Below are 12,262 nucleotides of genomic sequence, written 5' to 3' on the forward strand. Positions count from 1 at the left end.
ATATAATCTCATCAACCATAAGGGGGGCCGGTCCTTAAATACACTGAAGGGAGAGAGTGAAGGCAGCTCGTTTTCAGGCCCAAGGCCCAGCCACCCAAACCTCCCCCCAGACTCAGTGAGGTGCCCCCCAGGCTGGCTTGGTGTTTTCTTGGCTCTTATCTCTCCTCCCACCCACCATGTGCTGTATGCCGGGCTTCAGAACCATCTGGAGCAGGAAAATTTCTAGCTCTCCATCAGTTTGCATTCTTTTCTTGATCTTCCCTTGTCAAACCACTTTTCACACACACAGCCCACATATGTGCATGTTTATCACATACACACATGTACAGAGCTACACACTTGTACATACACATGTATAGAGAGCATACACACTCATGCTGTATGTCTATGCACACATTTGTGTGTACATGCATATACACACATACATCATGTCTGTCACCTGCACAAGGGGAACAGGCACAGAACATGGAGCCCATGACCTCCTTAGACTTGTCAGGGGCCAGAGAGATTCACTGAGGCCTGTAAGAAAGGACACAATGGAGGAAATAAACCTCAAAGAAAAAGACAAATACACTGTGAGAAACAGCTGTGTTGTGAGAAACACCATCTCCTAAAATGGAACTCAGAAGACCCAGGTTCAAATCCTGGCTCTGTTATTTACAAACTGTGTGACTGTAACCAACTGACTTTCTTGGGCTGGACCTCAATTTCCTCATCTGTCAGACGACAAGGTTGAATGAGCTGATCTCTAGGGCCACCAGTCAGCTCCATTCCACCCTTCCTCGTCTGTTCATCCATCCACCCACATACATGTACACTTTCTAACATGTTATCTCCAGCATTAGAAGGTGAAGTCCCTGAAAGCAGGAACTGTGCTTCTGGCTTTTGTGTATTCACATGGTCTGGAGTTTATATGCTACAAAAATACCAATGTGCAGGGGCGGAGCCAAGATGGCAGAGTAGAAGCAGGACCTCCCGCTACCCTGCTTCCACCTTCCCCAATCGATGTAAAAAGGGGACTCTGAACAAACTTTGGAGATGCAGAATCCACAAAATGACAAAGAGAAGCTAACCTCCCACTAAGGACAGCCCAGCAGGAATCAGCCAGTGCAGTGCTCTGGGAGCTGAGCCCAGCCCCACACCAAGACTTTAGCCCCAGGGCGGGCCTGACCAGCCACTGGCTGGAGGGCTCCAGATCAGCAGCAGCTGTGGCTGCTTCCAAATTTATCAACACAGATTCAAAGGACAAAGTGAGAGGTCAATGCAGTCTGGATTTTCGGACCAGTAAGTGGGAGTGCGTGGCTTTTTCCCCAGGGGCAAGAAGTCGCTGAAACGCCAGCATAGCCAGTGCCACATGGCAGCTTCAGCTCCTGGACTGCAGAGTGTAGGGGGACCAAGCACCAGTCTGAGGGATAATCGCTCTTGCTTTAACCTGCTTGGATCTGGATTGCAGTCTAGGGTGGAGGTCCTGGGGTGTGTGTCCAGCTTGCCAGAGCATGTGGAGGCCTCAGAGAGGGCAGCCATCTAATACCTCCGTCAGCTGAGAAAACCCAGTGTTTGGGATGAAAGCTCCCCTGTCTGGTGGCAGAGTCCTACTGCGGCAAAAAGCCCAGGGGTCAAGTGACTGAGGGGCAACCTGACCAGGAAAAGGAAACAAAGCAAACAGAAGATTCCAACATTAGACTCCTATTTTGGGGACAAAAAGGAGCAAAGCATGGAACAGGAGGAAGACAGTGAAGTCAGAACTCCTGCACCAAAAGCTTCCAAGGAAAATGCGAGCTGGTTACAGGCCATAGAGGACCTTAAGAATCAGATAAGAGAAGTGGAGGAAAAACTGGGAAGAGAAATGAGAACAATGAAAAAAAAATTACGAAATGAGACTCAACAGCCTGACTGAGGAAAATCATACCTTAAAAAATAGACTAATTCAAATGGCAAAAGAGGCTCAAAAAGGCAATGAGGAGAAGAATGCCTTAAAAAGCCAAATTTGCCAGATGGAAAAAGAATCTCAAAAGCTTAATGAGGAGAATCATTGCTGCAGAATTAGACTGGAGCAAATGGAAGCTAATGACTTTATGAGAAATCAAGATGCTGTTAAACAGATCCAAATAAATGAAAAAATAGAAGGCAATGTGAAATATCTCATGGGAAAACCACTGACCTGGAAAATAGATGCAGGAGAGATAATTTAAAAATTATTGGACTACCTGAAAGCCATTATCAAAGTAAGAACGTAGAAATCATCTTCCAGGTAGTTCTCAAAGAAAACTGCCCTGATGTTTTAGAACCAGAGGGCAAAATAGAGGTTGAAAGAATCCACCAATCACCTCCTGAAAAAGATCCCAAAGAGAAAACTCCTAGGAATATTATAGCCAGGTTCCAGAATTCCCAGATTAAGGAGAGAATATTACAAGCAGCCAGGAAGAAACAATTTGAATATTGTGGAAAGACAATCAGGATAACCCAGGATCTGGCAGCTTCTACACTGAGGGATCAAAGGTCTTGGAATATGATATTCCGGAGGGCAAAGGAGCTGGGATTAAAACCAAGAATCACCTACCCAGCAAAACTGAGTATCATGCTTCAGGGGAAAATATGGTCATTCAGTGGAATAGAGGACTTTCAAGCATTCTTGCTGAAAAAACCAGAGTTGAATAGAAAATTTCATATTCAGATACAAGAAGCAAGAGAAGCATGAGAAGGTAAACAGGGAAAAGAGATCATAAGGAACTTATCAAAGTTGAACTATTAACATTCTTACATGAAAAAACAATAATTGTAACTGATGAAACTTTTCTCAGTAGTTGAAGGGAATAGAAATATATATATATGTCTATATATGAGGGTATATGGGCATATGAATACATATGTGAATGTGTGTATATATGTTTACAGGTATACATAGATAGCGGGCACAGGACCAATTTAACAGGAAGAGATAATACTTAAAAGGTGAAACTAAGAGGTGAGAGAGAAATATAATGAGAGGAAATGGGGAGAGACAGAATGGGATAAACTATCTCATATAGAAGAAGCAAGGGAAAATAGTTACAATGAAGGGGAAGAATAGAAAGGCAAAAGGGAATGGGTCAACCTTATTCTTATTGAATTTGGCTTGGGGAGGGAATGAAATACACACTAAATAGGGTATCTCACCCTCTAGGAGATTAGGGGGGAGAAGGGGATGAGAGGGGGGATGATGGAAGGGAGGGCAGGCTGGGGGGGAGGGAAGTTGGAAGCATCCACTTTTGAAAAGGGACGGGATCAAAGTAGAGAATAGAACAAGTGGCAGGTGGGATAGGAGGGAGGGAAATATAGTCAGTCTTTTACAATATATCTACTATGTTATAACTGTTTTGTATTAGCCACACATGTACAACCTATACTGAACTGCTTATCTTCCCAGTAAGGGTGGGTGACAAGGGAGGAAGGGAATCACGCTGGAATTCAAACTTTTAAAATCAAATATTCAAATATATATATATTATTAATACTATTTTACATGTAAGTAGGAAATAAGATATACAGGCACTGGGGCATAGAGATCCACTGGAAAAGTTGAAAGGGGTATGGGAGAAAATATGGGAGAGAGCAGATTGGAGGAGGGGATATCCTGTGGGACCGATATTTTGGGGCAGTGGATAGGGGAAAAATGGAGAGAAAATCTGTAACTCAAAATCTGATGGAAATGAATGATGTAAATCAGAAGTTAATAAAGCATTTGAAAAATTGAAAAAAAAATACCAACTTGCCCTGGCAGAGATAGATTCCTCATCTGGCCATTCCCTCTCTCTTTCTCAGTGAAATCTCAGATCCCATCCCTAGTCCTAGCCACGACTACTGAGGATCAATATCTGGGCCCTTACGTTCTTTGAGTGATGTGTCTATAACATATGGTGGGCCCGACGTACTGTTTTCTTTAATTAGGGTAGTTTTCTACTGAAAAGCATCCTATAGGGAATCCTCTCACCAATAAAGATCTCTTGCATTAAATATCCATAGGGTAATACACCCCTCCCCTTAGAGGAAAAATAAGACCGAGATTTTCCAGAGTTGGCTAATTCGAGGTGAGGCATTCATTTATTTGGTCAGAATTTAGGATTTTGTCTGCATAGGGATATATGTGGGACACACAGGCAATTCAGTCTGAACGGTCACCTTGGAGTACACTAAGAGGTGATCTGGGGGGATGGGAAAGAAATAAGCATTTATGTAGCACAAACTGCACAAAGCATTTCATAAGTATTGTCTCATTTGATCCTCATGACAACTCTGTGAGGCAGGTGGTATTATCCCCATTTTACAGCAGAGGGCAAGTGACTTGTCCAAGGTCACACAGCTCATAAGGTTTGCCTTTGAACTGAGGCCTTCCTACCTCTAAGCTTGATGCTCTACCCACTGAGCCACCAGCTACCTGCTCTATAACACTGCTAGGCTCTGTTGACCTTATTCCACATTATTTCCCTCCAAACAATCTCTGGCACAGCTACACCTGCCTTGTTGCTGTCACATATCCCATCTCCCACTGCCATGCCTTTGTACTGGCAGACTCCCATACCAGGAATGCCCTTCCTCCCTCACTTCAATCTCACAGAATTTCTGAATTCCTTCCTGACTCTGCCCAAGCAGCCCCTTCTTCAAAATGCTCCATCTTGTCTCCCCAGCTGCCAGGGCCTTCCCCTCAAAGGTGACCCTGGTATCCTTTTTCACATGTCTTATATAGATCAATATATATGCAGGTTTTCACTAGCATCAGACCATAAACTCCTTGAGGGCAGGGGCCGTTCATTTCTGTCCTTGTATCTACCCCTAGTGACTAACACAGAACTTGGTATACAGCAAGTGTTTGTGGATTGATTCCTAACTCCAGATCTAACATTCTTTCCACCATATCCCCTGCATGACCCTTAAAAACCATTTGAAATAAGGCCATTACATCAGTTTAGCAAGCAGAAGCAACGTCAGGTGAGCACACTTGGGTATTCTGTTTGAGCAAATCATTCATGCTGGGACGAGGGCTTTGCTTACTCTGTGCAAAGCTGGAAAAGTTACCCCTTCTTTCAAGGGATAGCTCATTCCCAGGCATTTCTGCCCACAGAAGACTTGTGGCTTCAGTGGTGGCAGGTCTAGGCCATGTAGAGAGGCCCCATATCAGGCCCCATAAGCATATACACTGCTAAAAAGCAAAACTTAAAAGGGCCTACTCTGTGCCTTTATTCAATTTGGCAAACATTCATACATCCCTACTATGTGTCTGGCACTATGCCATGGGCTGGGAATACAAACAAAGACAGAAACCCAGGACGTGCCCTAAGGGTTCACACTCCCAGGGGGAAGCCAACATGCAAATAACCATGTACAAACAAGACAGAGACTGGATGAACTGGCCTCAGAGGGGAGCAGTGAGAGGGATAGGGAGGGCTATCTTGGCTCTGCAAGGCCTCAACTGACCATGAGGCAAGGGCCTGGGATTATGAAAGGGTCTTGAGGCAGTCACTGTGGGTAGAGCTGAGCAGCTGAGGTCTTTTCCAGCCCCAAATTGGGATTCAATTCATCTTAGGATTGTCCCACTCTCCCCCTCCTTTAACCACCAAAACATTTTGGTGCAGTATTTTCAGATTTGTGAGAATTTACATGCAGATACTCAGACCACCATACACCATCCTCTCTCTAGAGAGCCAAGCTGTCCATGTGCCGCACTCACCATCAAGCAGCCATGGCTGGACCCGTCTTGACTCCAGCTCCGTCATCATTAGCTGTGTTATCACATGATCGGGAATCAGGAGACCCTGCTGGATGTACTGCTTGGCCAGAATGCCCAATTCTATTAAAATAAAGAAAGGGGATGGGGAGAGGAGATACATGAACCACTTTTGAACACTGCTCACACCACTTTCCAGTCTTCTCTTGGTCCCATCCCTCCTCCCATTTTTCCCATTCAACAGGTTGCCCTTGTTGAGGTAGTAAGAAAAATTCAAGTGAGTTGTTATAGCATTTCAAGGTACATTAAATGGTCTGATGGAGCTCCCAGCAATGCCACATACCACTCCTTCACTGACTTGCAGTCTTAGAAACACTTCAAATGCATAAAGGGCCAAAGCAGGTGAGTATTCATGAGTAAATGGGATATTGAGGAAATATACTGAGGAAAAACATTTACCTCTCAATGCCAAACATCAATTCATAGGAACAGAGATTTAGGGCTGAAGGCACACTGTTGGTGTCTGACTCTTCATGACCCCCGTTGGGGCTTTCTTGGCAAAGATACTGGAGTGATTTGTCATTTCCTTCTTCAGTTCACTTGATAGATGAGGAAACTGAGACAAACAGGGTGAAGTGACTCACCAGCTAGTAAGCGTCAGAGGTCAGATCTGAACTCATGAAGACGAGTCTTCCTGACTCTGGGCCCCCGGCACTCTGTGCACTGCGGCGCCCCTTAGCGGCCCTAGGGGTCACCCAGGCAAAGGGACACAGGATGGGAGAAGCAGGGCTGGGAAGGGACACTAACTGACTGATTCCTCCTCCCATCAAGTTGCCTCTCTCAGAACTGACATGGGGACTGGCTGAACACATTATTCACAGCGTTGAAACTGGCAGCTGTCTGGAAACTAAGTACCTGAAAAACTTATGAAAAGCTTCCTAACAAGGGATACACTGTATCCGCTGTCACATGAAGTGCAGGAGCTCCGACAATCCTGGTAAGTTCGCATAAAAGACGAGAAGCCCAACGTTCTGAGAATGGCCAGTCTGGAAAAGGCCTGGAGGAGGAATCTCGGCCCCTGACACTTTCAGGCCAGGCTTAGCTCCATGGGACTCTACACGTAAGAGCCTGGACAGGGGGCCGGACTGGTGACTCCCCCACCTCCTTCCAAAACCAGAGGACCCGAAGGCGGTCCCAGAAGCTTCTCTTCACAAAACCCAGAAAGGGCACAGAGTCCAGTGTGCAGTGGTGGCCATCTCCAGCAAATGTTCTCTTGGAAATAGGAAATACCCAAACCTATCCCAGCATGGTAGCATTACAACTGAGTCACACACCTAGGAGGGCTTTTGCTACGGTTGCTTGGTCCCCTAGAAATACAAAACATTTTTCCATTCAATAGGAAAAATCTTGGCCTTTATGTAGCAAACACCTGTGTTTTCTCCTCTGCATGACTCCGTGCTTCAGGCTGCTGGTTGGGCAGAGATGGTGCATTGCAGTGGAGAGCCAGTCAACAAACATTTATTACATGCCTACTGTGTGCCAGGCACCGTGCTAAACACCAGAAAAACAAAGAAAGGCAAAAGATAATCCCTGCCCTCAAGGAGCTCAGTCTAGGCAGGGAGAAAACGTGCAAACAGGTATGGACAAACAAGCTACAGACTGGACAGACTGGAGATGATCAACACAGAGTACCATTACTGGAGAGGGGAGGGAAGGAGGAAAGGAGGGAAGGAGGGAAGGAGGGAAGGAGGGAAGGAAGGAAGGAAGGAAGGAAGGAAGGAAGGAAGGAAGGAAGGAAGGAAGGAAGGAAGGAAGGAAGGAAGGAAGGGGAGAAGGAAGGAAGGGGAGAAGGAAAGGACACAGGGAGGGAGGGAAGGAAGGACAAAGGGAAGGAAGGAGGGAGGGAGGTATAAGAAAGGAACTCCCAGGTAAAGAAAATTCCTTTACATCACTGTGGGCCAGCACCTTCTCTGAGACAGTCTTAGAGAATCACCTGGAATACTAAGAAATTAAGTGATCTGTTTACAAGGTCACATAGCTACTGTATGTGTCAGGGACAGGACCTGAACCCAGGTCTTCCTAACTCCAAGACAGAAATTTCTCTCCACGACTGCAAACAAGAATCTCCAATGAGGGAAGCTTTCACAATAAGAGATCAGGGCAGAAGGGAGAGTCATCCCTGAGGCTACTGCTCCAAATCTCTGACTGTCTCCCCAGATCCTGTAGCCCAGCAGGCTCTTGCATAAAGAAAGGAAAGTCTGAAAGGCAGCCCAGCACCCGGCAGGTGCTCAGTAAGCACTTGCAGGATGGATCTGCTGCACTGATGGACAGTGCAGATGTTCCTTTTACTGGCAGAGCGTTGGCTCCTTGTGGGCCAGGAGGGCTGGGTTTCTATCTGTGCCCTCAGCATCTATCAGAAAGCCTAGCATACACTAGATGCTTAATAAATGCTCACTGATGAGCTGATCCCAATTGACAGGAAGCTGGATTATATGAGCAGCTATCAAAGAGAACCAAGTTAGCCAGGCCTCATGGGGCCAGGAGTCCTAGCCCAAGCCTGTCCAGCACCCCAGAGACAGGGCCAACTGCCTCATTTCCAGACAAGGGCAATGCCTTCTCTAAGGTCCCACAGATTCTAAATGAGAAGCACCCGGAGGAATTCACAGCACTCAGAGCTGGACAGGACTTTAGAGGTCATCTAGTCCAAGACCCATTTTACAGGCAACCAAACTGAGGCTCAGAAGCCAGGCCCAATCCTGCCTTCACTACAGAACCTCAGCCAAGGGAAGCTTAAAATCCCTCTCTGTGAACAGGTTCCAGAGGGGGCTGTTTCCAAGTCTGAGGCTGCCCCGAGCCCTACCCACTAGCCCAGCTGCTCCCAGCAGGCCTGGCTCTTCCTCTCTAGAGCAGGAAAAAGAAGGAACCACCTCCTCCAACCTGGAAAAAGATAACATCAGCCTCCCCTCCCCCTTCTGGAGCAGGAAGCCGCTGGGGGGGGGGGGGGGAGGAGTGACCAGGGGGCTGCTGGTGGGGAGGAGCTCCGAGCTTAGGTGCAAATATTTGTGTCGGAAAAGAAAGGGCCATCCCAGGAAACTGGGCCTCCGGCCCCTCTCTTCAGTTTCCCCGGGAGAGTCCTAGCAAAAACACTGTTATGAAGGAAGGGAATTCTACCAGCGTGTTCCCTGCGAGGCCCCAGGCCAGCTCTCCAGGCCTGGCTCCTGGAATCTCCAACAAAGTCGTATTCATAGGAAAGGAGTCACACAGGCCCCCAAACTCACAGGGATGTAGAACATGGTCAAATATCCTCTAGCTAACTTGAGGTTCCCCAATAGGCTGGCAGCATTTAAGTCCTGCTTTTTTTTTTTTTTGCTTATTTTTGCAATTCAACAAAAAGTTTTGAGATTAAATAGTACCCCAGTTTGATTAAGGCCACATGTAAGAAAAGCATCCCTTCAGTATGGGAAGGATTAAGTGTTAGGTTACAAAGCACCCCAAATTACAAGCATATATACAATCACAGGCTTGTCAGTCTGAATCTAGGAGGGACCTCAGAGGCCATCGAGTTCATTTTACAAATGAGGAAACTGAGGCACGGGGAGCACATGGTCATAGAGCTAGAGATGGCAGGGACCCCAGAGGCCACTGAGTCCAACTTCACTGTTTTATGAATAAAGGCAGAGACACACAGAGGTTAAGGCACTCAGTCAAAGTCACATAGGTGACTATGTTAGCAGTGGGATCTGAACTCCCAACCACCCAATCCTGTGATTCTAGAGGTAACGCGTGTGCTGGGCTCCATGGCCATGAGACTCCACTGTAGACAGATGGCCCAGTCCCTCCAGGAAACAGATTCCCCAGGGATCCTGGCCAGTGGAAAAACAGTCACAATGAAACAGACATCTGGCCAGTCTGCACTAAGCAGCTCCCCTCACCTGCTCTGTTATGTCTGCTTAGCCCTAGGGCTGACCTGCCATCGAGAGCTAGACCTTCAGTCAGAAAGACTCAAGCTCAAATCTGGCCTCAGCTGTTTACTAGCTGTGTGACCTGGGCAAGTCACTTAACTTCTGCCTGCCTCAGTTTCCTTCTCTGTAAAAGGGGGATAAAAATAGCACCTACTGTCCAGGGTTATTGTGAGGATCAAATGAGATTTTGTATGTAAAACCTTAAAGCACTATTCAAATGCTGGTCATCATTATCATACGTGGTAATACTTTATTTGTATGCCCCCTCAGAAGCTTGGCAAAGCACTGGACAGACACTTTCTCATCCAATCCAGAGGCCAGTCCTGGGAGATAGGTGACACAGGCAGGCAGTATTAGCCCCATTCTACAGACGGGGACATTGAGAGGTTAAGTGACTTCCTGAGAGTCATATAGGTCCTGGGCATGGGGAAGCAGAATTTGAATACAAGTCTTCCTGACTCCAAACCCAGTGACCTCCCCATGACCTCAAATCACCTTTCAATGATTCTACAATAAGTCATTTTATAAAAATAACTGTAACTAATGCCATAATGCTCAATTTCTATTACACTTGAATTAAAGGAGGTCACAGGCTCTTGAAGACTTGGGAATATTTCCTCTTCGGTCTACTGATCATTATTATTTAAATCATCTCGTAGAATTGGGAGATACTCTTCTCCCTTGATCAACTCTCAAAATGTCATGGCTAGTAAAGGGTCCGACAAGTAAGATGTTACATTGGCAGAAAGCCCCATTTGCTCTTTGGAACCAGACCACTAAAGTGACCCAAATGCACCAAAAAAGAGAAAAGATCTCTTTATTTGGGGCTGGAAAAAACTAAAACATCAGTAGGCTCTGCTTATTTGGCTAGGAAGCCCAAATGCCAGCACGGCCAATCCTAACTCAGGACGCCTTCCACTTATAAGTGGGGTTCAGGACTCTTAAAGATGCCCATTTAGCTAAGGGAAATCCAGACCAGTCAAGAGCTGAAGGGAGAGTTTTTGATCTTTATATGCCCAATCCCTACCACAACAAGGTGCTTGTGCAAATGGTCGGTGCTTAATAAATGCTGGCTGGACTGAATTTGTGGAATTGGGTGTGACCACAGAAAAGAAAGGCAGTGTTCCAATTTGTCACACCAACACTAAATGAATTGGACAGATGGAAAAACAAATTAACACCCAAAAGGTCACTGATTTCAACATTCCTGGGGCCGAAATGCTTCCACAGGGGAGTGAATGGACAGGTCTATGTAATCTGGGAAACTAATTTCCTTCATTCCTTCCTGGGCTCCACCTCTCAGGATCCCTCCAAGACTCAAAGGAAGGGCTCTGTTCTCCTGGAAGTCCATCCTACACCCTAATCCTTCCTCAGTGCCCTCAATGACCTTCTCAAATCGTTCTGTATATGCTTATCTGTTTATATTTTCCCCTTAGAATGTAAGTTCCTTGTGGGCAGGTATTTGTTTCGATTTTGTCTTTGGAACCTGTTCCTAGTGCTGGGCTTTAGAGTCATCTGAGTTAGAATCCAGCCTTAGACACTTCCTAGCTGTGTGACCCTGGGCAAGTCATTTCACCCTGTCTTCTGCCTCAGTTTCCTCATCTGTCAAATGAGCTAGAGAAGGAATTGGAAATGGCAAACCATTTCATTATCTATGCCAAGAAAACCCCAAATGGGGTCATGAAGAGTTAGACACAATTGAACAACAACCAAGCATAGTTCTGAAACACTGTAGATAGTTAGCAAATTCTTATTATTTTTAAAATTTATTTGTTTGTATACATCCTATTTCTCCTCCGTAATGATAATAAATAATAACAATACTAGTAACTAGCACTTATGTGACGCTTCAAGGTTGCAAAGTACTTCTCAGTATGATGTGAGCTCCCTGACAAAAGGTGCTCCCCTTTGGGATCCACATCCCCTACAGAGATCCCACCCAGAGCCTGGTCCCTAGAAGGTGCTAAATAAATGCTCCCTCACTGACTGAGCTTCCATTTTGTATGTTAGAATGACAGGAGGAGAGGAAGACAACATGGAAAACTGAATATTGTTCAGTCACTTAATAGCAGTCCTGGATTTTTTTTTCAACAATTTGAGAGAAATGATTGTAAATATTAATAATAATAGTAGTAACAGCAATAACTGATATTGATATAACCCTACTGTACATGTCATGGATGGCTCCTGGGAGGGAAAGGGATGTATGTGAAAATAAAGGGAACATAAAAAGATGGGATTTTTTAAAAAGTAACTCTAGAACTCATTGTCTTTAATCATGCAAGAGTCACAGTACTGAAAATGACAAGGACTGAGTCAGAAACTAGGAGGAAGGATAGAAGGGAGAGAGAAACAAACAAGGGATATGGGAAGAGAATGGGAAGAGAGGAAGCAAAAGGTAGAAGGGGGCAATGATGGGGAAATGGGGAACTCAGAGAGAAAAGAACTGCCCCAATGCAGAAGAAAGGAGCCTGATCGGAGGAGACTGAAGAGAGGAGCAAAAGGGAGAGCCAGAGGACTGAGGACAAGGAAGAAGGGGAAAAAGGAAAAGAGAGATGGAGGGAAGAACTACTGGAGGAAGAGTGGAGATGGAGGGAAG

General features: G+C 45.7%; 1 protein-coding gene across 4 annotated transcripts in view; it reads right to left on the bottom strand.

The window, feature by feature from the left end:
* Nucleotides 1-12,262, bottom strand: part of LOC138165263 (adenylate kinase 4, mitochondrial) — a 91,139-nt gene that overhangs the window by 38,286 nt on the left and 40,591 nt on the right. For all 4 annotated transcript variants that reach the window (XM_069093409.1, XM_069093408.1, XM_069093407.1 and 1 more), the window contains exon 3: nt 5,705-5,824. In XM_069093409.1, coding sequence (XP_068949510.1) covers nt 5,705-5,824 — 120 coding nt within the window. The remainder of the gene's footprint in view (nt 1-5,704; nt 5,825-12,262) is intronic.

The sequence above is a fragment of the Petaurus breviceps genome, unplaced genomic scaffold (assembly GCF_028583685.1).
Source record: "Petaurus breviceps papuanus isolate PSGF00001 unplaced genomic scaffold, PetGlider_PUasm1.0 208, whole genome shotgun sequence".
In the NCBI taxonomy this organism is placed as follows: domain Eukaryota; kingdom Metazoa; phylum Chordata; class Mammalia; order Diprotodontia; family Petauridae; genus Petaurus; species Petaurus breviceps.